Raw genomic sequence first — 27,287 nt, 5'->3', positions numbered from 1 at the left:
CTCGCGGGACTGCGAGCAGCCCCTGCCGTCCTCCTGGGAGGACTGGCGCTCGGCACAGACCCCGCGCGGCAGGTTCTGCACAAAGGTTTGCCCAGGGAACGGGGGAGCCAATTAAGGCCAAATAATCCCTCTGCTTTTCCCCTCCTCCCGACCCCTCACGAGAGCACAGGGTGAACTAGCCGGGGAGAGGTGGGGCGTGGCGAAGGCGATCCTTCTCTGTGAATGAATAAGGATAAACGTGAGCGATGGATGGTCCTTCCAGGAATAACCACACAGAAACCCGGAAATACCACAACGAAAATATAATTAGGTTTCCAAAGAACGGAAGTGCGCATGCACATAAATAGCCACATACTTCATTTAAGAACCTCGGTGCTATTTGTTTCTATTACATCTGGACACAAAATGCGCAGAGATTTACAAAACCAACCATACAAATTTCAAACACTTTTACAAAGATGAAAATATAAAGAAATGAAGACTATGGAATTTTGTTTGCAAACAATTTTACTTTGAATCCTGTCTTGTGTGAAAACCAAACAGCTCATCAGAATTTGTTTGATGCAACCATGTTAGAATTTCAGTAGGCAAAATGGATGAAATCCCAATCATCAATCATCTAGAGCAAATAACTATTATAATGAAAACTAATGTGATCTTCAATTATTCCCCTAAATACTGCTGTTACAATTTTCTATGTATTAAAACTTTTATTTACGGAATGAATCTGACATTACAATGCTATTTCAGGAAAGAGAATAAACCTTAATAAAATCTTTAATCCCAACTTTTAAAGCTTAGCTTTTCTGCTAATCTCAAACTACTTTTTGGTTCATTGCTAACTCTTAAAATGTCTTAAGACAATCGATGTGATTTAAAGTCATCTTTTGTCTGAACAGTGCTCATGTCTTTTTGATTGTATATACTGAGGCAGTAAGGCAAGAAAGTTTTTCCTTTTCCAAATCAGGTAAAGAGAGAATATCTAGCCATTTTAAAAATTCAGAACTAGAGTCACGGCAAATAATCCCACCAGCAGGGAGTTAAGGCTGCTGTGATTTTCCTTGTCGTTTGGACCAGAATGTAGAAGTAGCAGTGTGATTGCCTACAGATGCTGGATTTACAAGCCTTTGAGCTGAACTCTCAGGACAGAAACATTGTCACTTCTGTCTGTACTTCAATTTCAGTTAATAAGACACAGTTTTTTCACAATCACCTTTGATAAGCTTGGAGGTGAAGTGAGAAAACACTACAGGAAGCGGGAACTGGATGGTTCCGATACAAGAAAACAGCGCCTGAGGGGTCAGGGGTCTGGTGAGAGTCGGCCCACTGCGCCCGCAGCCTCCCGAGACGCGCAGGCCACGCCCAGGCACACGGCGCCGGCCGGCCGGCGGGGGCACCCTCCCCGCTGCCTGGAGCCTGGCCCGCCCGCAGCGCCCCAGACCGGATGCTGGCTCTGCAGGAACCGCCTGGCACCGGTCAGCGTGCGTCCTGTCCGCTGCAGCGTTCTCCTGGAAAGCAAGCCCTTCCGGATGCGTGAACGAGAAAAATCTCATAACCTAGCCTGCAAACGATTTCCTGAAGTCCTCTCCTAGCACGAATGTGGACCCGGCTTTGCAGTTACATCTGTATTAGCACCATATTTAAGCCTGGTTTGAGGCAAAGATAAACTTTCAGGTAGCTCTGGGTAGAAAGTACAGTGGCGATTTTGTGTGGGTGGGTTTTTTTTTTTTGGTGGGGGGGTCTTTATTCTTCAATTTTATTTGTTAATTTTGAATGCGGTATCTACAGCAGTATTCTTTCTGATCATTAAAATAAGTTGTTTGAAGAACCATTTGATCCCAAGTATATATATGCAAGTATATGTGAAAATTGACAAATTATAAAGCCAGGTGAGTAAGCGTTTAACAGGAGAACTGTAGCAAATAGGAACTCTCATTTTTGAAATTCAAACTATGTCATTATTGGGTTGACGACGTCAAACATTTCAGTGAAATACGCGGAGCCAATATCACAAGGCTGGCTCATCACACGGCAACGCCCTGGAACTGCATCGGTCAGGGCATGGTCAAGGTTACTGCAGGTGCTACCCGGCCAACGTCCGGCTCCTCCTACAGGAAGTCGAGTAGTCTGTCCCGTGTTTGCTCCGTTGAGTGAAAGGTGAGTTGCTTCTCTCTTCCCCAACTGTTTTAATTTATGCAGATAAACCTCTCTGGAACTTGTACTTGTCATTTGTACAAAGGAACAGAGAGGGAAAGACCCTAAAACCTGGTTAACACTTTGAAGGGGTACACCTGTTTCAGCGAATGAAAACAGAGATCAGTTAGGGGATAACTGGACAAAATGAGATGACTCTCTGATGTAGTTCCCAGGAGCGGGTGCGGTGAGATCACGCGTGAAGAACTGGTGAAAACGTGTCAAATTGTTCCCCTGCCAACACCACTTTACACATGAGACATAAGAAACCTTAGACACGGCTAGCTCTGAGGGCAACACAACTCGTTTTTCAGAGGACGGTCATTACCTCGGTGTGCTGGACGCCCGCCCTGGGAGCTGCCCGCCCTGGGGCTCGGCCTTCAGCCTCCCGCCGCAGCGGCCTCGATGGTGCCCGGCACAGGCCGGGCGCTCAGTGCGCCCGCGGTTCTTCGGAAACACTCATCGGGAGTATTTCCCTCTGACTCTGGGCGACGTTCCCTCGTGGAAACATTTTTGGGAAACGGTTTAAGGTTTGCACTTCACCTAAAGGTTCAGTGGAATCCTGCTGATCGGTCTCCAGAAAACTCGCGTGAACAGTCTCTCTCCCTTGGCGAGCCCGCTGGTGCGCGGGGCGCTGCTGCCTGGGCACCCACACGGAGTCCGGCGCGGCTGCGTCTGCAAGGGTGCCGGTCAGCAGATGAGCTCCCTCAGCTCCTGGTCGGTCAGCTCGTTCACCTCCATGATCTTCTCCAGGTGCTCCCTGTAGCGGCCCTGGTCCTGCAGGAAGTGAGGCACCCGCATGTTTTCGGTGACCGCCAGTTCTTTCAGGCGGTCCACATCCTCGTAGGAGACCTGTGGAACGGCGGGGGCTGGCTCAGTTTTGGGTGTGACCGTCAGTCATATTTGACAGAGCAACTTCTTCCCTGGGTAGTGAGGGAAACTCTAAGTATGCGGGCTGTTTTTCGGATTACTTGAATACCCACAAAATAACAAAAATAAGTGACTTTGTTCTCTTTACTGCGTTAAATAAAAATGTACTTATCTGCTCCTTTGTACTATGACCATATTTTAAAAAAAGATCAAAAGTCAATATTTGATTTCTTGGACCTACTCAGTTTGTCTAAAAATGATACAACTACACTTAATGTACATGTCAGAGACTCTAAACCTTGACAAATCTCTGACTAAACCACATGAAAGAGTCAAGAAAATAGCTCAATATAAATATCACATTAATAAACTAGAAAAATCAGGCCAATTATGTATTGGATTCCTATTTCTATTTAATTTAAAAAATATAATGATTTGTTTTGTGTTAAATTCTCTTGCTTTTAGTTTGAATTTTTGTAAGTATTTAAAAAAATTGCTATCTCACCCTGGCTGGCGTAGCTCAGTGGATTGAGCGTGGGCTGCGAACCAAAGTGTCACAGGTTTGATTCCCAGTCAGGGTACATGCCTGGGTTGCAGGCCATGGCCCTCAGCAACTGCACATTGATGTTTCTCTCTCTCTCTTTCTCTCTCCCTCCCCTCTCTAAAAAAATAAATAAATAAATAAAATCTTTAAAAAAAATTTAAAAAATTGCTATCTCTTTCATTTGCTTGTGTAAGAACTCAACTTGGACAAGTATTTATAAGACATTTAGGGGTGAGACTTTTTAAGTTCTATAAATTATCTTTGTAACTTTAAGTTCTGAAACATGGCTGACTTTATGTTTTTTTAAGAGTTTATTTACTTTTAGAGATTGGGGAGGGAGGGGGAAAGGGAGGGAGGGAGAGCGAGCGAGCGAGAAACATCAGTGTGTGCGAGTTACATTGACTGGTTGCCTTGCTCCCAACTGGAGACATGGCCTGCAACCCAGGCACGTGCCCTGACCGGGAACCGAACCGGTGACCTTTCCATTTGCAGGCTGGGGTTCAATCCACTGAGCCACACCAGCCAGGGCATGGCTGACTTTAAACACTATTGTTTTCTGATCAATATTCTTCCTGGTTCAGCAGAAAGAGTTTAAGTACAAGAAATCATGTTTACATGATACCTGTATTTTACTAAGTGAGTTAGTTGTTATTAAGATTATTTATTTTACTGAGTATTTACACAACTCAGTGTAATGCAAACAGGTTTGTTGCTGCCAATGGCGTGGTTAGTGCCTCCTTGACCACCATCGTCATCGTCTGTCACAGGCGAGAGGGAGCCAACAGAGCGACGCGCTGGCAGAGCGCGGAGACGCACGTGGGGAGCGGGACGGAGGGGCGAGAGGGCCCTGGTGACGGGAACCCAAGTGCCCCCCTGATCGGCGCACATGCAGTTTGCTCTCCCCCCGCCACCCCGCCCCCCCCCGGGGGGAGGTCTGGAAGCATCAGCGCCCAGGAACCACGAGCACGCCTCGAGCCCACACCTCGTTTTCCCAACGCCGTCTCCCGCTAAAAGGATTCGAGGCTTCCTAGAAGGAGGATCTAGTCTCAGGGCTGGGTAGGAAAAGTATCAGACGAGCTTGGAACATTTTATAGTTTTTCTAAAACACAGGGGAAGCCACTGGAAGAGTTCAGCAAAAAAAAAAAAAGAGGAAGTACATAATAATGCACAAAGCAAGGGGAGGGAAATGTAACAGAACTCGAAGACCTCTACTTTGCCTCCGCCAGCGTGGGAAACGACTTGCGCCAGGACCGTCGGTGGATCTTAAAACCATTCCTTGAAAGGTTAAAGAAACATTCATGGGCACCACCCCGCGGGTGACTCAGTAATTCCATCAGGGGCAGGGCCGTTGCAGTGCAGCGGCCTGGCAGTGGTAACCAAATCGCCCAGGCGGTCGCACTCGGCATCACCAGTGACGACGACCAGGCGCAGCGACATCGCGTGCTCTCTGACGGGATGCGGTGGGGGATGCCCATCTCCCTCACACCGGGGTCTTGGCCAAATGCTTAACCTGGCTCTGACCACAGGGAAACAATCTGATATCCAGTTTGTGGAAATGTTCAGGAAAACTGTCCTGGATTCTTAAAAATGTCCTGAAAAATAAACAGACTAGGGCAAGGGGCCCGTTATAGACTCAGAGCAATTAAGCACCTGAAGACCTGAAACAGGAAAATACACGGAAGAAAACAAAGGCACTAACTTAGGGACCTTGCTCTCTTGGGGGGGGGGGTGCAAACTCTCCCAAAGGCAAGGGAAATGAAGGCGAAAACAAATGAATGGGACTGCCTCAAACTGAAGTCATCTGCGCAGCAAGGGAAACCATCAGCGGAACAAAAAGGCAACCAACCGAAGAGGAGAAGGTATTTGCAAACAAGACCTCCAGTAAGGAGCTAATACCCAAAATTATACACAAAGAACTCATAAAATTGAACAACAAAACAGCAAAGAATCCGATCACAAAATGGGCACAGGAACGGAATGGACACTTCCCCAAGGAAGACGTGCAGATGGCCAGCAGATGTATGAGGAGGCGCCCAGCCTCACCACCTGCAAGGGAAAAGCAGATCCAAGCCACAGGGAGATAGCGCCTCCCACCGGTCAGAAGGGCTGCTGTCCATGAGACGAGCAACAGGGCCTGCAGGGGGCGGTGTGGACCAGAGGGAGCCCTCGCACACTGCGGGTGGGGGCGTGACCCAGAATTGTGGGGGCTCCTCAAGATTTAAATTGTGGAGCAGTGTGGGGGCTCCTCAAGAATTAAGAACAGAACTACCAGGGGACCCAGCCATCCCTCTTTTGAGTACCTACACCCCAAATTTGAAAGCACTTACGGAAATGTGTGTAGCTCTACGTGCACTGCAGCCAAGACATGGAAACACCCTGTATTTGCTCTGAGGGGCGACCGGAGAGAGAGGAGGGGGCACATATATAGGACGGGATACGCTCAGCCGTAGAAAAAGATGGAATATTGCCGTTTGCAACCACACGGTGGGGGGGTCTGGGGAGTACGACACTAAGTGAAGTCGGTCAGACGGAGAAGGATGAGAACCGTGAGGTTTCCCGGCAAGTGGGACATGAACAAACGAGCAAACCAAACCAACTCCCGACACAGACAGCAGTGGGGCGGTGACCGGGCAGGAAGGGGTTCCGGGGAGAACGGGGTGGGGGTAGAGGGGGCCGAGTACGCGGTGACAGGAGGAGACTAGGCTGTGGGTGGCGAGCACCCAGTGGAGTGCACAGACGCTGCCGTAGCAAGCCGTGCACCTGAGGTTTGTATAGTGCTATCAGCCAGTGTCATCCCCATACATGTCAGTAAAACACCAAGTGAGTGGCCCTGGGAAAAGGGGAAAACGCCCGGTCCCGTCAGCACGGCGGCAGAGACCCACTGATGTGCTGGGGGTGCTGCATCTCCAGAGGACTGTGGAGTGCTTCAGGGGGAAACAGCCGTGCATGAAAATGAAACTGTGGAATACGGCCCCAGTTTCTATTCCCCTCTCCACCTCTCACTGCCCACGAAGAAATGTTACTGTTTCCTTAGTTTCTGAGACAGAACCATGCTGCTTCCCTCCTGTCACCGCGTGGAGGACAGGCCTCCAGCCCCAGAGCCACAGCAGCCTGGACCGGAGCCGGGGGTGGGGTGGGGGGGCTGCCCCGGGCCTGCGCCCCCCTGACTCACCTTCCCCAGGGCGGTCAGCAGGGGGAAGTTGATGGTCTGCCGGTGCCGCAGGATCCGCAGGATGCCGTCCAAGTACACCTGGTCTTTACTGAAACACCCTGGAGGGACCGCAACAGTGTTTACTCTCCGAGGCTCGGAAGAATCACCAAGAATTACACACTAACCCATCCCCTTGACTATGCGACTCAGTCCTGTAATGAAAAAGCAATGTTCCAATTTGCCGTGTTTATTTTTATTTAATGACTGTATCTTCATAACATAACCGCTATATCTGCGTATGATCCTGGTCTTTGGAAGCGCCAGGATAATATGCAGACCCAGTAGCTTCCCTTTAAGAATTCCTGCTCTGGCCAGCATGGCCCAGTCGGTGGGGTGTCATCCTGCAAACTGAAGGGTCGCCAGTTTGATTCCTGGTCAGGGCACGTGCCTGGCTTGCAGGCTCTGTGCTCTGCTCCCTGTCGGGGTGCTGGCAGAAGAGAGAAGGCAACCAATCGGTGTTTCTCTCCCTCTCTTTGTCTCTCCATTCCCCTCTACATTTTTAAAATATTCTTTTAAAAAAGAATTCCTTCCTCCCCTAACCCCACTCACTGTAATTAAACAGTATTTTTCCCCACTCATAAAGAAACACTGGTGATTTAAACTGCCCATGGAGACAATAGGCACTGGGACTGTGCTCCTGGCCTCTCTTGTCTTCAGAAAAACAAAGATGAAAAGGTGCCAGCGATGCCCAGTGAAACGAACGGACTCGGTCTAGGGTCACTGATGGACGCAAACACCAGTACATAACACTGTTGGGAACCAGGGCATTTTCACAGCAACTGTCGCCTCGCAGATCATTTAATAGTTAAACGGGGGAAGGAAAATACACTCTTATAGACAACAGAGCTCACAGCCCCCCACCCCGCCCTGCAACGGGAGGCAGAGGCTGCATCTCTAACACTGGAAGAACCTGCCCTCAGGCGGCTCCTGGTAGGACCCGACACCATGCGTGTCATTTTCTCTGACACTTGTGCACCCTGAGCCTAATCGTGAGGACACCGTCAAAGGCGCCCAGACCGTGGGCTCCCTGCAACAACAGTGGCCTGGATGTTTTAGAAACAAGTCGCTGTCGTGAAGACCAGCGAGGTGGGAAGATGCTCCGTGTTAACAACAGAGGCTGAGGAGACACAACCACGGGAGGTGATGCGTGCACGGCGGCTGGACCCGGATTTCCTCTCAACAGCCACCAAGGACATTCTGTACCAGCTGGGGAAGTCTAACTATTGCGGGTGTATTGATTGACGTTGCCAAACTAATGCTCGCTTTCTGAAGTGTGATGATGATATTGTGTTGGGGAGAAACTTTTTCCTTACGAGATGTATGCTCAAGTTTTTAGGGATGCAATGTCAAGTGTACAATTGACTTGTGAAAAGTCACAGAGCATTCCATCGAGTGAACACACAACCCACAGAAACGGGAGAAAATATCTGTAAACTGTGCATCTGACAAGAGGTCCCTGTCTAGAATACAGAAAGAACTCTAAAACCCAACAGCAAAAAGAAAGCCAATTTAAAAATGAGCAAAAGATCTGAGCAATTATGTGAAGATGACATGCAAACAGCCAATAAGCACGTCAAAAGATGCTCGGCTTAAGCACAGAGAGAAGCCAGCAGCGGAGGGGGCTGTGGAGGCACTGGAGCCTCGCCCCTGCCGGGGGGTGGGCAGCCAGGCGGCCGCGCTGGGACACAGCCTGGCGGCTCCTGGAGGGGAGGCTAAGCACAGAGCTACCGCCTGACCCAGCAGTTCCCTTCCTAGGTGTTTATCCGAGAGAATTAAAAACACAAACTTGTACGCCCATGTTCATAGCAGCATTATTCCTAATAGTCAAAGTGCAGAAACATCCAAATTTCCATAAAGGGGTGAATGGATAAATAAAATTGTTGAATCCATGCAACTGAACACCATTCAGGAATAAAAAGTACTGAAATACCAAAGCCTGCTACGATGTGGGTGAAACTTTAAAATATGCCGAGTGACAGAAGCCAGTCACAAAGAATGACATGTTATCTGGTTCCGTTTACGTGGAATGTCCGAGACGGTCAACCCATGAAAGTACATTAACAGGAACTCAGAGCTGGGGAGAGGGAATGGAGAACGACTACCACGGGGTGCAGGTTTCTCCCTGGGGTGACGAAAACGTTCTGGAAGTAGGAGTCGGCGACCGGTGCACAGCTCTGTGAATACTCGAAAAACCACCGAGCCGCACATTTCAGATGGGTGATTTGTGTGTCACGTGAGCGGTATCCCGGCAAAACTGTTTTTAAAGCCGGAGAAAGAAACCACAAATGGCAACATGTCAGCAACTGGTGAGTCTAGGAGAAGGGTAGGTGAGTGTTCATTCAGTCTTCCTTTCTGTATTTGTCCGTTTGCAATTTTTCAAAACGAGATGGAAAAAACGATGCCCGTGAAATGTGGTCTGGGAAAACCAGCACCGACCTTACGTAACAGAGGTTTAACTTTGCGCAGGTCAGTGCTTGGAGAACTAGGATGTGACCAAAGTCGATAAACCACCACCCGCAGAGCCCGAAGACCCCCCTCGGGGGGGGACACCCACCTGGTTGGGAGGTGTCCGTCCAGCCCCTCTTGGCTCGAACGCAGTAATCCCACCTCGTGTGCGGGTCCGAGACGAACCTGCCGATGTCCTCGAAGAGCTCGCGGAACGACAGCTGGCCGGCCTGGTGCACGGTGTAGTACAGGAGGGCGGCTCGCCACAGGAAGGGGTCCTTCCTGAACAGGACGCTGTGGATGCTCGCCAGGCCTTCCTCCGTGGGGTTGTTCGGCTTCAGCTCGAGCTTCCTGCGGCCGCTCCAGCTGCTCCACGGCTGCTGCAGGTTGTTGACCCCGCGGAAGTAGTGTGTGCCTGCGCGGGGGCGGGGAGGGGAGAGGCGCGTGAACACCGCAAGGGCCGGTCTCGGCTCCCTTCCCCGGAGAGAGCCGCCCAGCAGTTCCAGAACCAAGGCTTTCGGTCGGAGGTTTGTCTTCCGGAGGCTCACACGTCTCGGCAGGAGGAGTGTGACTTCCATAGCAGTTGTTTTTTGTTTTTTTTTTTAAATGGAAGAATCATAGACTTGACACTGTAAAAGAATCTCAGAGATCATGGAATTCAATTCCTTCCGTTTAAGGTCAAGGGCCCGAAATCCCCAGGGTTAAATGAGTTTTTAGGGTTAATACAGCCACACAGTGCCCTAAAAACCTAACTTGGACTGAGACCTCGCTCATTGCAGCCTTAGGTCAAGTGCAAGCCAACGATTTCATTGTTCTTGCCAAACACCACTAAGAAAAAAACCCATTATAAAAGAACCTTTCTGCGAAGCCGCTTTCAGCTGACCCGGGAATGAACAGCGGGGAAGGGGCGCCCCTACCTATTTCATGCCTCAGCATGCCCTCCAGCCAGTGCTCGCGGGCCGTGGAGACGTTGATGGTCAGCGTCGGACACCCGTTGACCACCGTCATCGAGGCTCGGGACAGCAGGTCCTCGGTGAGGTGGACTACGATCTAAGGAGCAACAGGAAACACACACACATATGCACACACACACACACAAACACACGCACATGAACACACATATACATATACACAGACACACACACAATGCAAAGGTAAGAGACATCAATGGCCCCATAAATGGACACTTTTTCTTCTGATTACCCTGCCCTGAATCTCCCAGAAACCAAGATGAAGAAACCCAGGGCTGTCACCTTGACCCTCTGATTCTGAGCTGGTGGGAACTCCTGGGCTTGGACAGGACGAAGGCAAAGCAGGCGGCTCTGCCGGGAAGGCAGAGAGCGCTGACCTGCCTCCGCTGGGCTCCGACCCCGGCCAGAACGGCGCGCAGGAAGGTGCCCAGCAGAGAGCCGACCTCCGCTTTTTCCAAGACTGATCCCAGGACCTGGCTGCTAAGAAGAAGGGCCGCTGGGGCAATCACCAACTTACAACTTCCCACGGGCTATACAGAAATGGCAGTAAAAAAGGAACTAAACCCAATTCAATGCAACAGAGGAGACGTAGAACACTTGGTCAGGAACCTGGATGACCCGTTTAAGGCGCTAAGCGGGGTTGGAGAAACAAACCCTGCGGCAGGCGGCACGTGGCGCTTGCAGAGGGTGCGTGCGCGCCCGCGGCTGAGCAGTGCGCGTGCCCGCGGCCGAGCCCTGCGCGCCCTCGGGGGTTGTACCTCGCCCATGCAGCCTTCCTTCGCCATGTACTTCCTGACGTGGCTCCAGATCCGCGGCTTCGACAGCAGGCTACCACCCGTGGCCTGCTCGAAGTTTTCGTAACTCCCGTATTTCTGCAAAGTCAGTTCCATAATATTGATAGACTGTAAAAGAGATAACAAAAGCAAAGTCTCCTGTTACTTCGAGATGAGCCATAAGCCCGTTAGATTCCGCTCACTCTCGCAGCCGTTCGGAACCGCCCGGGCACGCGCTGCGCACGTCGCTTCCTGCGCTCGCCCCTCCGGAACCCAGACGCCCCGCCCCGCGACTGCGCAGTCTCCTGGCCCGGGACCCACAGCGCCATGACCGTGGCCAGGTGTCCACCCAAGACCCCCCGGAAACTGAGTCCACACGACCTCTGTACACACGTGTCCACAGCAGCAGCGTTCATAAAGGCCAAAAAGAAGAAACCACCCAGATGCCTATCAACCGGTCAACAGACAGAGAAAATGCAAGACATGCACACATGGGACATTACTCAACAATAAAAAGCACTGATACCCGCCACAACATAAATGAGTCTTGAAGACACTGTGCTAAGGCAGCTTGTTACAAAGGACCACATGTTGTATGACTCCACGCATCTGAAATTTCCAGAAGAAGCAAATCCACAGAAGAAGAGACGGCAGACTTGCGGGGGGCTCCTGGGACTGGGAGGATGGGGGCAATGGTGGGTCTTGCCAGTGGGTGTAGGGTTTCTCCTTGGGGTGACGAAACATCCCCGCATTCGACAGTGGTGCTGTTTGTGTAATTCTGAACACACTGAAAATCACAGACTGCACGCTTTCGGTGGGTAAACTTAGGGCATGTGAATTTTGTCCTAATGAAGCTCTCATTTGAAATGGAATAGTGGCCAAACAGCACTATGTAACATTTAAACCACTGGCCCAGACAGTGAAGAATCTCTACACAGAGTGTTCAGCACTGTCTTGGGTAAAACCAACTCCCTGAAAAAACCTCAGCATTCTGTCGCCAGATCCGTTTTCGGTCTGCTTGCTGGTTCGGTTCACTGTTCAGCGTTTGGAAATCTGACCGTCCCTCACGAGCCACCTCGAGTCATGCGCTAAAAGATGATCTCCCTTCTCAACTGCAGGCTCCGCTCCGTGGGAAACACTGCAATGGGGACACCAGCAGGACAGGAGGCGGGTGAGGTCGGGGTGAGACCAGAAGTCAGAAGACCTGGGTTTACCATTAGCGCCCTGCCGTTTACTGACCGTGAGATCTTAGGCATGCCACTCGTCTTTCTCGGGTTTAGTTTCTTCACTGGCAAAGTGGAGATGGAAATCTTTGCCCCACTTACCCCACAGGGTTGTTGTGAGGACAAAATTATATATAATGATAGAGAAAAAGAGGGGGGGAAGGGGAGGGGGCAGAGAGAGACTGTGAATGCACTTGGTAATTATTTCCCATATAACTGTGGACAGTATTTAAGTTTTAACAGGATTAAATGCTGGGTTCTAATTTCAGAATTGAAGATAGTTGGTCTGACCTCCACTCAATCCCCAACCCTCCCTTCGTTCCTCCCCTTTGTAGCAGACTCTGCCATCTAGAACTCCCCCACCCTCAAAATACAGCAAGGCCCCGGAGATCACTCCACTCTGTTGCCTTTGGGAAGGTGGCTGGCGAGACAGCATTGTTAAAAGGATCCATGGCCATTGGGAAAATACTGGATTAAACCAAGTGAAACAAGACTCTTCCAAGCCTCCATCATACTAAGTGTGGCAAATCTTGAAGGTGAATATTTTGTGTTTTCTAACTCACATGGCCCTCTTTCTCACACAGTATTCCTCGGAACAGCTGGAAAATGCTTAATTCAGTAACTACAAGGTGCACACGCAAACATACATCTTTTTGGTACTTCCAGATTCTCAGCACAAAAAGCAAATACTCAGGAAGTTTTTCAGCGGTGGCTACTGCATCTTGGCCGCACAGGAGGACGCAGGCATTTTGGATTACTCGGTTGGACCAGGAGGCCTCCACCGCACCGACGGGGCCCTGGCGCCGCGGCCGCCTGCTCAGGCTCCCCAGCTGCAAGCGGCAACTGCAGCATAAATTTAGCCGCTGAGCGCGAGACACCTGGGAGAGGCAACACAAGAGCGATTTTATATTCCAGTGTTTTAAAAAAACACACTGGGCTGACCCCCAAAAACATATATGCAGGCTGAACATGACCCTCGGCCCACAAGCCTGAACCCGCTGTCTATTGAGCGCTTGGCTAAATTTCTCGAGTCCCATCAACGAGGACCCTTCGTTCACTCATTCCCCCACCTCTATGGCCGCCTTCCACTCGCGGCTGCTTCTGCTCACTCTCGTGTTGTAGGATCGAAGTCCCCGTCCAGCCATCAGACTGGCGGAGAGGACGCAGGCATCGACAGTGTTCAGCAGTGCTCCGTGGGGGTGGGAGTCAGGTGCTGTGAGCTCACAGGGAAGGTGAGTACGAGCAGGGACCGGAGGAAACAGAGGGCAGTCCACACAGAAAGGAACGATATGGTCCAAAGCTCACACTCAACACAAAGCAAAGAAAGTGCAGCACGGGGTTCCAGGGGCCAGACAGGCACGGGGGACTCCCTCATTTATTGCCAGGAACTGGCCAGATTCGGGAACCAGCTGTGATCAACGAGGGCAGTCAACGAGGGTGGAGATAAACGGAATAAGGATGGTCACGGCATCGCACGCGCTGTGACAGGTCACCTGCAGGAGACGCTGGGCGAGCACAGAGCGGACTTTGGAAATACCAGCGTGCGCCAGAGCACGGGAGGGAAAAGGCCCACAGGCCGAGCTAAGGGTGTGGGGCTGTCCTCCATTGCCAGGAGCCCTGAAGTTGCAGGAAGGGAAGGGATGCCATCAGATCTGCACCTTAGAAAGACGCCCCCAGCAGTGTGGCGAGCAGGGGAGACTGAAGCAAAAGTACCTCTGCCAATAATTCAGTTTTCTATAAAACAGACTGCACGCTATGACCAGATTGTAATTAAAGAACAAAAATGCTTAAAAAAATCGTACTCTACGCAGAACCCAGGAAATGAACAGACAGATCCAAGACACCCAGGTGGCCTTCATGGAAGGAACAAGAGAAACAACTCAGGACACAGGGAGATGCCACCTGCAGTGTCCCCACCCCCCACCTTCTGAGTGTCTGTGCCCTGGGGCGGGGGCGGACTGAAGAAGGTGAGGACAGGACGTTTATAAACAGCTTACGCTGCACAGTCCTCCTCCCCCAGCTGCAAGAACTAAAGCCGATATTCAAGCTGCTCGGTGGGAAAGACCCCGTTCAGATAGGAACCCGAGAATGCACTTGGGCAAGTTTTCAAAGGCACGTCCACAAAGTGTCCTTTCAGCGAGTCATCAAGGTCGCGCCTCCGTCCAAGGACAGCAGACAGTCTGATGGAGTGTCCCCATTCTGACTGTAAGAAGATCTTCCTTGCTAGTTAGGTGAGGAAATCACCCCACTTCTCCAGTCTAACACACAGAATTGCTTCGGAATGTACTAAACTCAAAGCAGTCTTTTGAAAAATCTTGTATCTTTAGGGTATCTGAGAAAAGTTTGATTTGGCTAAGCAGAAAACTGTGTCACCTAGGGAGAGGGAGACTTTAAAGAAGGCTGGCTGTGTCCTGCTCTCTCTTTTAAAGGTTTTATTTATTTACTTTTAGAGGGAAGGGGAGGGAGGAAGGAAGAGAGGGAGAGAAACATCGATTGGTTGCCTCTCACACGTGCCCCAACTGGGGACCTGGCCCACAACCTAGGCATATGCCCTGACAGGGAATCAAACCAGCAACCTTTCGGTTCCCAGGCTGGCACTCAATCCACGGAGGGGCACCAGCCACAGTTGTCTTGCTCTGTCCTGTTTGGACAACTTGAGGTCTACCGAGATAAAATACCATCAGTGCTGGTACAACTGAAAATTAGCCTTAAATTTTACATCCAGACATCCTGCTGTCAGCGCAGGCATCTATCTGATTTCCAATTAGGCTGTTTCTATCAAAAATGAAACTTGAACATGTCTTGCTTTAGAATACAACACAATTTTATGTATTCATTGTGCATGTTTTAATACAACAATGTTACCTGTTCCACTTGTGCTAGAAACTCTGAAAGCAGGACACTGTTTTCCGAGGACCAAATTTCACAATCATTGTCATGCTAATCAGTGGCCCCAATACAGCAGAATTCATGTTGAGCAGATCTAGTGACTCAGAGGTGGCAACCCGGCAACCCGAGGCACGAAGGTGGCCCCCAGAGAGGTTGTCTTGGGTCTGGACAGCCTTCGTTTGTTTAGCTGCGTTAGCCGTCAACATTCACCCATCGGAAGACTTCCTGTGGAACTCAGGTGCCCGCTTCTCTCCCTCACGTCGTGGGGATGGACCGAGTGGAAGCTCTGATGAACTGCTCTCTGGTTTCCAGTCTGCTCCTGGGCCCAGCCAGCGCCCTGGGATCATTTACGACCCCGGCTCAGGCCCTTACAGGCGTCTGAGTTTGTGACCCTGCAGGTACCCTAACCGAACAGCTCGCTGACTAGGGAAGTGCAAACCAGAACGTACTTCCTAACACAATGAAGCTGGTCCACCCAGGCACGTACTTTGAACAGCCGCACTCTGCAAATGGAAACGCAATGCCGTGCCATAGAGTGCGGCTCCTACGCTGTCTCAGCGCAAGAAAGGGCTGCTGCCCAAGTCAGGGTCCTGTCCTCAAAACAGTGAGCAGACTTTGACGTTTACTGCACAAAACTACGTGCCGTGTGTCTGCACCGGGCAATCTGGACAGTGTGCCTCATGCCATTCACATACGATGGGTTAAACTGGAAGACAACTTCTAGATTCTCATTATTTTCTTCTTTAAATGAGTGCCTAAATGTTTGCTTGATGATGAACTATGTTAGGAAAGCATGAAAAGTTCATGGGCAAGTATCGAGCCTCAGTCCCCCAAATGCCCACAAGGGCGGGGGGCCGGAGCACCAGGGGAGCTGAGCCGGCACCTCCACCCGCGGCCACACCCCGGGACTCCCGAGTGAGAGTCTGGGGCCAGGCTCTGGAGCTAGCTCTCCTCCTAACAGCATGTCTTCCTGCCCCAGAGTCCGGAAAGCAGATTCCTTACAGAGCTTGGCGAATGCGAAGCAGTCTACCAAAGGCTCTGCCACTTACCTGGAAGTTTCTTGCCCCATGTAGACATGTCCTGGGTGGGAGTTAACGACAACATGTAAACAATTAGAGTGTCTTTAAATACTTGAAAACATTGTTTTCTTTCGGCACGATTGCAAATAGTTGTTTCAGCTGCAGAAACACGCGCCACCGCCGCCGTGGAGGCAGCACCTTACCTGCTTGAGGAACCGGTCGGACACGTGGCTGTGCTTGGCTAGCACGCTGGGCAGGGCGGGGTTGGCGTATTCAAACTGGGGGTTGTACGTGTAGTCAGACTTGAAGAACCTCAGCTTTTCCTTCTCCAAGTTCGTGGGCTTGATAGCAGTCAGTATACAAAACTTCTTTCCAGAAAAGTCATCTCCCTTTTCAAAACTTCTGGACAGCTGCGGCTGCGGCTGCAGCTGCGGCTTTGGCTTTGAAAGGGTGGAGAAATGGCGTCGCTTGACCTTGGGTTTCGGCGGCAGTCCTATGCTGTTCCCTGTGACAGAGATATCGTGCGTGAACTTGGCGGGACTTGACACGGGACTAGCGACGAAAACCGTGGGCTGCCTCTCCAGGCAGTACCAGGTGCCGCCGCTCATCCTGGGCACTGGCGTTTTCATCTTGCGAAGATCTTTACTGCGAGAAGAGCTAGGGGTCTTGCTGGGTTTTCTGCATCGTTTGGGGCATGCAGATGAAGACTGCTTTTGTGAGTGGTGCTTCTTCTCCTCTTTGCTCTGCAGGAGGACATTGTAACTGCTGGTCCCAGTCGTGAAAATGTCCTTCAGTATGCCGGGAGGTAAGCGTGGACTGCTTCTTTTGCTGTCCGTGACCAAGGACTCCTCTGCATGCAGGACAGACTTCTTAGCCAGCTCCTGCTCAGGCCAGTGAAGCTTTTCTGTGTTGGCAAACAAAATCAAAACAAAAGAAACAACAAAGATACCAGATGAAGCAAACTGCTTATTGTAAGTATTCTGGAGGCTGTGTGAACTTTATAATTTTGCGACGATCTTTAGAAAAGACATTTTAAGTATTAAAAGGATATATTATGAAACTTTAGGCATGCTAACCACGGTCAGTTCCATTTGGGGGTTTATGTGCTAAATTACCTACAAAAGTCCACAGTTTCAAACCATTTAGATGGCCAAAGCTTAGTCTAGGTGTGAGATAATACACATAAATAATCTAAATACTCAATTCTACCAAAGAATGTGGATTTCACAAAAGGATACAGTTTTCAACAGTATTACCAACATCAAAGTAAAACCCAAGGCACTTTTGAAGCCAATACAGTCTTGAAATCTGATGTTTATATAAAGTGACCATCGGTAAAGGAAGGATAACACTGCCTTATTGATCTAAAAAGCCACTTTTAATATTAAATAAAAGATATGTGTGTTTAAGCAGAATTTAGTAATACCTCTCAATATTAATTGGTTAATTTTCTTAATTCTAGGCTATAGGTTAAGGTTAAAGAAAGCCAAGGTATTTTTCTTGCCATGTCTGAAAAAAATTATAACTACTGTTACATAGGTACCAGTATATCAAATAGCAAATTAAGGAGAGGTCAACTTTGTCTTTAGATCTCACAAGTAGTTTAAAGAAATAAGGATCGCTTGATATGTTGCTACTCTTGTGCTTTTTTTTTAAAGATTTTGTTTATTTAATTTTAGAGAGAGAAGGGAGGGGGAGGGGAGAGAGAGAGAGAGAGAGAGAGAGAGAGAGAAACATCAATGTGCGGTTGCTGGTGGTCATGGCCTGCAACCCAGGCATGTACCCTGACTGGGAATCAAACCTGCAACACTTTGGTTCACAGCCCTCGTTCAATCCACTGAGCTACGCCAGCCAGGCCACTCTTGTGCTTTTTAAGACCCGATTTGCATTCTTTCATTCCACAAACACACGGAATACTACTAACTAGGCACAAGGCTCTGAGAAACATCTGTACCAATACATTGTTCCTGCCTTCAGCCAGCCTCTAATCCGGCTCTGAAGGCAAGGCCTTTAGAAGCTATGAAGCTACGAAGCTCTAAATAATCCTACAAGGTACAATAGTAAGAAGCTTCACTGTGGAAGGCAGAAGACATAACCGAGACGTCAGAGAAGGAAGAGAGCAATGTGAAGAGAGACAGATGAGATCTCAGGTAGACCCTCAAGAGCTTTCAGGTTCCATTCTCAACTCACAACGTGTCTGAGTCTGCCTTGAATCCTGCTCACCCGAGCTTGACTCCAGCTCGTTCCTATCTAGGAGTCTGACCAAGCCGGCTCGTAAACCTGTTCTGAGTCCTTTCTGCAAATGCAACAAATCGTGATTCTCAACCGGTCTCCTTTTCCAGTTCTCACGGACCGTTATGCCTCGGGCCCTCAACCTTTGGCTCCTACCACTGAGGCGAGTTCAATGCCAGCTGAGTCGGATGAGTGCCTGCTTTGCCAAGAAACAGACAGTTTATTTTACTTTAATGTTTTGAAGATTATTTCTCCACGTACATCTGTCATTCAAGACTACAAGTTCAGGGGTCCTCTCTGCAATGAGTAGTAATACATAACAGCAGCAGCAGCAGCAGCCACCATTTGCTGACACACTTATATATAAAGAGTTTGGGATTTCGCCCAAAACTGTTTGTGCTGTATCACCTACACCTCAGAGATGCTAAGTAACTGGCGCCAGGTTTTATGGCGAGCAAGTGCTAAACAGCAAACTGTGGTTTGGGCGCAGGTGTGTCTGGTTACAAAACCACACTCGTTCTCCTAGGTGTGGTCATTCACTTAGTTGCCCACAGACATTCAGTATTAAGCCGGCTACATGCACGGCACCCAGAACAGGTGACCCAGTAAGACACGGTGGTCTGAATGACAGATGTAGGAAGACAGGCCCCAGGACCGTGTTTGATTCTCCTCTCTCCTTCCAACATTTGGCACTGTATCTGGGAGACATTCGGTGAACGTCCACTGAGTGAACGGCGCGACCTTAGGCCACTCTCCAGCCACTGTGGGTGGGTGGACAGGGGTCAGTAGCGCTGGGACCACTTCATATTTATGTGAGGAGATAACCACACCAGCAGAGCTGTAAAGGGGAAGACCCTCAATCCACAGCTCTCAACCAGAGGCAAACCTCCAACCTCCACTGCAGGGGACCACCGGCAGTGTCTGGAGACATGCTGGTGTCACCACTAGGGGGCGCTCCTGCAGGCATCTTGTCCGGGGAGAGAGGTCAGAGATGAGGTCAGACATCCTTCCATGCACAGGAAGGCTCCCACAACAAAAGCATCCATCTAAAACACTGCCAGGGGAGAGAGCCCTGCTCTAAACGTAGGTCTGTCTCCAAAGCCCAGAAGTCACAGGGCTTAGGCTGAAGAGACAGCGCCAGGTCAAAAGTGACTAATAATAATCTCTTTCTCTAAGGTCCTGAAAAGTCCTTCTGCTCAGCGTTTCCTAGGCCAACATGTGAAATCCGAATCCTGGAGTCTAGAAGACAGAGCAACGTGCAGGGGTTAGATACACCCTCTGCCGCCTCTCCCGGCCGAGAGGGGAGAAGCCGGAGCTGGACTGCGCAGGGCCGGATGGAAGGCCGGCTGCACAAAGCAGCCGTTCAGCGCGAGTCTAAGACCGGCCAGAAACAAGCAGAACAAACGGAACTTTCACTGCAGGCAGGCAGGCGGGCGGGCGGGCGGGTCCCAGTCCCTCGGGGTTTCAGACGTAAGCGTGGCCACCTGAGAGGCCTGGGGCTGCAGGAACCCAGGCCAAGGAGCTCCAGAGCTCAGGCTGTGGCCCAGGGGACGGCCCCTCCACCCCCCCCCACCCCGGCCCCAAACAAGGCCAGCGTCCAGAGAGGCCCAGAGGCCACCGTGAGGGGGAGGCCGAGATGCGCGCGGGGAGGGAAAGGGCAGGAGAACCGAGATAAGAATAAGAACGGGGTGTCGCAAGCCTAGAGGGGTCGGGTGAGGACGCGGCTGGCCAGGGAGGTCAGAGGACGCAACCGGGTTTTCTCGCGGGGTCTTCGCAAGGAAAAGCAGGGAAATGACCACAAACCAATGTCAATGAATAAGACTACCCTGGGGAATTCCTAGTTTTCACGGTTTATTACACTTGTGTTGATTGTTTAAAAATGGACATTCAATGGAAAAATGCATTCTTTGGTTCCCAAGACTCAGTAGCTCTATGACCAAAGGGGTGACCTTACAGAGCTCTCTTCTGTTCTGTCATCAAGCGCCAGTGACCTCTGAACTCATCACTGCGTCCCACTAGGACGAGCTACGCTTCAGGACGCTTCCAGAACATCCCATACCATCTGCCAAAACCCTGGAGGAGGGGGCTGGGCTGGGGGAGAGGTGACAGCATGCAACGGAACCCCTCCCCCAGGGGGTGCCGCCTGCACTCAGTTCACTTGCTCATCATCTACCTGGGGGCTCGGCCTCAGCCCCTCCACAGCGCCCTCTGCCTGCGGGGGGGGGGGGCCAAGTGTGGGAGGTCTGCCTGTGGGGGGGGGGTCAAGTGTGGGAGGTCTGCCTGCGGGGGGGGGGGGGTGTCAAGTGTGGGAGGGCCCCCGGTGCTGCTCCCGCTAACAAATACCACTGCTGCCAGCGGCTGCTGTCCCCTGAGGCCCACAGGCACGGCGCTCCTTCAGACACGCACACGCACACGGGAAGCGTGTTAATGCATCCCTCACAGTCGTCACACCAACCTTATTTTCAGTTGTATGAAAAGAATTAGCTTGAAAGTGTTTTTTTTGTGATTTTTAAATACGACTGTTTAAGAGAAAATGACTTTTAAGCCTGTATACAAACACAAGCAAAGCCCAGGAAAGAAGGTTTCATCGAAGAACATCCTATTCTAACTTTTTCCTGAACAAGCATGATAGACTTCCTTGGGGAAGTGTAACTCATTTTCCCTCAGAAAGGTAATAAGGTAGCTAAAAGTCACACTTCCTCACAGTGAAAGTCACTGCACAATGTGACACGTCAGCCGTCAGCGAGCGGCCTCACGGGAGCCTTGGAGCACATGCACGCGGCCTGCCGACCACGGAAATCATTCACCCCGACGGACAGGCCGACCCGTGCTGGGGCGAGCAGGGGAACAGGACATTAGGATCGACACTGGGAACGAACGGCCCCGCCCCTGGGGGAGCAGGCTGAAATTACCTCCACAATGGAGGCTCCTCTGCACCCGGCGCAAGAGCCAGGGCAGCAGGGCACCGGCTCCCGTTCCCCCTCTCTCAATGACCTCCTGTGAGAGGAGCCCAATCGCGGGGCCCATCAGGCCTCCCGCTCCGGGGCCCAAGGAGCAGGGAGCGGGGAGCCCGAAACTCTCAGCGTTTCACCCCTGGGAATAGGGGAGGTTTCACAGGAGTCACCAGGTCCCGGGCTGAAAGGAAGGTTACATCACCAGAGACAAAACCGAGTGGAAAATACCATTCAACCCATTTTGACCCACAAGGTGGCGATTTTATGTGGTTCGTTACCACTTATGAAACCTCAGAACCCGGGGTTACTTTACACCAAAAACAACAGGTTACTTGATTACAAGCAGAAGAAAAGTCAGAACAAAATCATCCCTGAAGAAGATAAACACTTTTATCAGGAATAATCATCATCTAGCCCTGGCTGGCGTAGCTCAGTGGATTGAGCACGGGCTGTGAACCAAAGTGTCGCAGGTTTGATTCCCAGTCAGGGCACGTGCCTGGGTTGCAGGCCATGGCCCCCAGCAACTGCACACTGACGTTTCTCTCTCTCTCTCTCTCTCTCTCTCTCTCTCTCTCTCTCTCTCTCTTTCTCCCTCCCTTCCCTCTCTAAAAATAAATAAATAAAATCTTTTTAAAAAAAAGAATAATCATCATCTCTTAAGACTCCAATGACACAATCTCAATCAGCAGCAGAAAGGACGAACAACTAAACTGTGGCGTATTTACACAATAGAATAGTGCATTGCAGCGAAAGAGAACAAACTGAGGTCGCAAGCAACAATCTAGATGAATCTCACAGATAACACTGAGCAAACAAAACCATATCAAAAGAGTACATACTATATAAATCTGTTTATATGTAGTTCCAAAACAGGCAAAACTGATGCATGGTATTAGCAGCCAGAATAGGGGTCATCTCTGAGTGAGGGGTCATAACCTCGGAGGAGGTCCCAGGGTGAGTGATGGAGATGTCCTACTTCTTGTTCTGGGAGTGGTTACAAATGTACCCATTCATCATGCTACCCGTTTAAGACTGGTGTGCCTCAATAAATGGAAGTTACACCTTGATTTTTTAAATGGCTTATAAAAAATTACTATCTTTGAAAAGAGATATACTGCCCACTGTCTGCCTTATAATAGGTAAGCTACCAGTTTATCATCTCTACATTCAACAGCCCCCACTGCAGCTTCTCACTGTAAGTTACCAAACAAGAGAAGATTCTGCTATTGTAACTCAGGAACTGAGAAACACAGCTGTATTTCAGGGTTCCTAAAAATGCCACCGTCCCAGCTAGGGGTACCTCAGTGTTACTCTACCGGTAACACTGACTCTTCACAATGTGACACTTAGTTTTTGGCCAGAAACCATTGACTGTTATTTTTCACAGTTAGAAATACACAGGGTATTGTATAATGCCAGAAAACGATGCTTGGAGTTGAAAAAAAAACCATAAACACCATCTGAAACAACGCTGCACATGCCGGAGAACACACTCCCCCACGGTTTTCCGTTTAGGATGCAAACAGAACCACGTGCCCGAGGTCCCCCAGGTCAGGTCGCTCTGCCTGGCAGCCGCAGCCTGCACAGAGTCCCCAGGGTCAGTCCGCTCGCGCTTCCCTTCGCTCCCCGGTCCCTCACCCGCCCCACTCCCCAGGCACGGCCCCACTCCCCAGGCACAGCCCCTCTTCACACTCTGGCCCCTTGTTCCGCGTGTCCTTCCCTCCCCTCTCTGTCAGACTCATGTCCACTGAGCCTTCCGTTCAGCCGTCCCTTGTTCAGGGACCCTGTTCTGGGACACCTGGAGAGCACCTGCCACGGCCGCCGTTTCCCGTGAGCTGGTAGGATGGCCTCCTGCAGCCCCAAACGTCCACAGCCCAGTGCCGCGGAGTGCTGTGGCTGCTCCTGCTCACTGCTCTGCTTACGAAAAGATGGCCAGAGGGCAGCAAAGGGGAGAGAACAATGGAGAGGAGAGAAAGAACACACGATCTGAATGCTGGGGACCGAGAAGCAAATCCCACCAGGACGGCACAAAACATGGACAAGTGGAGATGCTGGAGACGAGCTTTCATCATGGAGGGTCCTCTGCCGTGGCAGGGCGGGCAGCACCTCTGCGCCCAGGCGTGTCCACCCCGCAGGGCCAAACCCCAGCCTTAAAAGGAGACTTCGGTCTCAGGGTTTTTAAACATTCGCCTTTGCTACAAAGGAGCTTCATGACTCGACAACTCGTCCATCATTTCTTCCATCACATACCAAGAAATGGGCAGAAAGAAATCATCGGTTAACGTAATCTGTTATGACAGCACTTTGCTGGGGCTTCTGCCCCAGGGCTTCGGACAGCACTTTGCTCCTCGTTCAGTGAGCTGGGTGTCGTCTTGTCTCTTTCGAAAACAACAACGTTAGAGTGAAGTATGGCCCTTCCAGACCAAAGCTTGTAGACTTGCCTGGGGTACAGGGTTAAAAGACGCCCCCCTGAGTGCACCACCAGATCATGTACCACTGCCGTCAAGGGAGGCCTTCCTGCAGGGTCGCATGGCCTTGGTCAGCACTTGGGGTGGCTGCGGCCGGGCTGCGGCCTCCCAGCAGCTGAGAACAGGGGTGTGGGTATGGGAGCAGGCTCCTTTGCTCGGAACCTGGACTACCTGTCAGGAGCTGGGACCTTAACCAAGCTACTGCACTTCGCTGTGCTGTGGTTTCTTCTCTGTAAAGTGGGATGATGAACTAACTGCACACGTCCCAGTATCGGTGCAAGGAGCACAGCGGGGACCACGCGTGCAGTTGTTGAGAAGCGTGCTGGTGTGTACGACAGAGAGCAGCCTGCGCTCATGATCAGTGTCCTCACCAACTTCAGTGCCACATTCGGATCCCAGGGACAAACTCCATGAAATAATATAAACGGAAAAACACTTAGAGTCATTAAATTTAGATTTCCAAGGTAAATGTAACACTGAGTAATTAATTCTACTTTCTAGAAGCAATATTTTGTGGTTTTAGTATAATAAACTATCTTCTTTTAAAAAGACATGGATGCCCTGGCTGGCGTAGCTCAGTGGATTGAGCGCGGGCTGCGAACCAAAGCATCGCAGGTTCGATTCCCAGTCAGGGCACATGCCTGGGTTGCAGGCCACGGCCCCCAGCAACCGCACATTGATGTTTCTCTCTTTCTCTCTCTCTCTCTCTCTCTTTCTCCCTCCTTCCTTCTCTAAAAATAAATAAATAAAATCTTTAAAAAAAGACATGGAGAGGCACAGAAGCCTTTTCTGACTTGCTTTCATTTCAAACAGCACATAGAACACACCTCCTCCTCATGTTAGTTCCCCAGTCGGCAGTTCCACCAGGATGCCATGTTTACATTATATTAAATCACGACCAGTAAGTCAAAACTAGGTAAGATACTATATAGGAAGTGATTTCAGAAACACTTCATTGCTTCAGTCCTGAAATTTAAAAAAAAAATCAGTTCCTGCTATATTTATAGCTATTTTAAAGCTGAAAAAAAAAACCCACATTTCCATCAGCACTCTCACCACAAATAACTAAGTTTTTCTGCTAACCAGGAGACCAGGGAGTGCTTCGGCATCAATGAATAGTGAGGGAGGGAATAGTGCGGCGGGGGGTGGGGATGGGGTGCCATGTTTTCAGCTAAATTCTCTTCATAGAGCTCTGGTCATCCAAATCGGACCCTCAGATAAGGCAATGAAATGCCGGGTACGGGGTGCTACAACTACCATTTTAACTAGTCAAGCAGTATACAAAAGAAATGGAAAAACTATTTTGAAAAGCAAGTTGGTCAATTATTTTTAAAGAAGTTGTACGTGTGAGGCTTGAATTGTCTCAAATTCCTATTTGAAACTTTAATGAACTAGGGATTCACTGCCAAATTGTCTCTCTCAAGGTAGTCAGCATGCAGAGTTAGACTGATATGCATGTTGCCATTAAATTATGGGAAGGGAGTGGAAGCAAGAGTGCACTTACTATTTTATCAAGTATCTCTCTTCAGACTTCCCATTCTGCATATCACAGACACACAGGAGATCCACAGTGCATTGCCGACCAGCTGGTCAGAACATTCCCTTTCTAATACCACCACACTTGTATTCTCTCTCCAGGATGATGGCTACACGTTGGAGAACTCATTTTAATTGATTTTACTTCTAACTCGCTATCTAATAACCTTCACTTGACAGAATCTAACTATGTTAAGGCCGCGGTTCTCCAATGTGGAGGCGGTGGCAGTGCGATTTTGCACTGCAGGGGACATCTGACAAAGTCTGGAGACAGTTTTGGCTGCCACCCTGAGGTGAGGGAGGGATTGCTCCAGGCATCGAGTGGCTAAAGGCCAGGGATGCTGCTAAATGTTCTGCAACGCACAGGACGGCCCCCCACAACAAAGAGTTATCACTCATTCAACGTTACCAGTGCCAAGGCTGAGACCCCGGCTGCAAGACAAGAGGATGGTATGGTATTTTAAAGTAACTTTCAAATTTTTCATCGTATCTTAAGATGAGAATAGCATTTACACAAAATCACATTTTTAAAAACCTAATGCCAATTTCAGTCGCCTCTTAGATCCTGGAACTAGTTGTCTATGCTTCCTGTCGACTGTGAAATATCACAGCAGCGTTGTGACTGAACAAAACCAGCTCCGTATTTTATACCATGGAACATGCTCTAGAATAGTATAAAATTAAGATCATAAATATTTGGAAAGGAACTTAGTCTTGCAATTTAAAAATTCACAGAAAAATGGTCTATTAGGTACGGCAATGTAAAGTAAAGTAAAAAATCCTGGCCTTGTTTTGACACTGGCGTTAGAATTGGGCATTTCCTTTTCCTCTGTTGTTCTTCATCTTAATACTGGACTACCACGGGCCCTGTCTGCAGAAATGTTATACAGAATCAATGCTCGGAACATGGCCTAGAAAATCATTCTAATATTGTATAAGATAACTTTAAAAGATAAATATCCATCGTTATTTTTTAAAAAATAAAGAAGGCAAGTAAACTTTCTGACCTGGGGTCTGAACACCCCTTTTTTACACTTGGCACAGTACATACCAAACTGACCTGTTAAAAATAGAAACTCAAAACGTCCTACTGACGTTTTGATAAAAACATAAACACAAATAGACAATATAAACACTGATATAGAGATGTGTTCTTCTGGTTAGCTCTGATTTTTATGAACACTAGACAGATCCTGAAACATTATAATGTCTAACTACATACCTAATATGTTTTGGAACAGAATTTAACAATGTGTGTGAGACTACATTTGTAGGGCCAGTAATCTGTGTTAGGAGTCCTTTCACTGCATTCCACGGGCAAGTGCTTACTGATTAATAGGCTACAAAAGGAAAAGGGGGCAGCTTTTCCCCCTCAGCACAGGTTCCCCAAGCACCTCCACCCCTGCAGGGTCCCCGGCGCCGGGTGGAGCGCCCGCGCGCGGAGCCAGCATCTACCGTTACCGCGGCCTCGGCCGTCGGGACCCCGGCCCGCCCCGCCCCGCACCCGCTGCAAGCTGCCGGGCACACCTGGGCCGCCCCTGCCAGCCTAGGGGCCGGCCCCTGCCGGCACTCACCCGTCACGCGAATGGACTCCAGCATGGTCCCGCCGACGCTGCGGAAGGTGGGCTCCGCGGGCGCGGGGGTCGAGATCCGGGCGGGCGGCCTCCAGCCTCCGGCCCGGGCCTGAGAAACGAGGGCGCTGGGGAGGGTGCTGTCGGCGACCTGGGGAGGGATAAGGCGTGGAAAGACAGGCGGAGAAGTGCGGACAGAGCACGGTGAGCTTCGCTTGCTCTGGCACGCAGGAGACTAAAGGTGCGCACCGCAGCCCTACAGAGGGTAGCAGCGTTTAGAATCCGCGGCTGTGACGTTGCAGCTCCCCCGTTGCTAGGAAACGCTCCTCGCGTCCGCAGGCGCTGCGCTTCCTAGAGCCGGAGAGCCGCTAGGGGCGCTCGCGCGTCG

The 27,287-nt window shown here is 50.2% G+C and overlaps 1 protein-coding gene across 1 annotated transcript; it reads right to left on the bottom strand.

Moving 5' to 3' along the window:
- Positions 1-413: 413 nt before the first annotated feature.
- Positions 414-27,166, bottom strand: KIAA0895 (KIAA0895 ortholog). Its single transcript, XM_045828008.1, has 7 exons — positions 26,903-27,166; positions 16,342-17,042; positions 10,993-11,136; positions 10,181-10,313; positions 9,373-9,678; positions 6,780-6,877; positions 414-3,045 (listed from the first exon to the last, which is right to left on the bottom strand). Exons 1-7 carry the CDS (start codon positions 26,925-26,927, stop codon positions 2,884-2,886), a joined length of 1,569 nt encoding a protein of 522 aa, XP_045683964.1. The 5' UTR covers positions 26,928-27,166; the 3' UTR covers positions 414-2,883.
- Between the last annotated feature and the right edge of the window lie 121 nt (positions 27,167-27,287).

Source organism: Phyllostomus hastatus, unplaced genomic scaffold (assembly GCF_019186645.2).
Source record: "Phyllostomus hastatus isolate PE091 unplaced genomic scaffold, TTU_PhHast_1.1 phas_scaffold_78, whole genome shotgun sequence".
Taxonomy (NCBI): Eukaryota; Metazoa; Chordata; class Mammalia; order Chiroptera; family Phyllostomidae; genus Phyllostomus; species Phyllostomus hastatus.
Note: the sequence above shows the minus strand (reverse complement) of the source record. Positions and strands in the feature narration are given on the sequence as shown.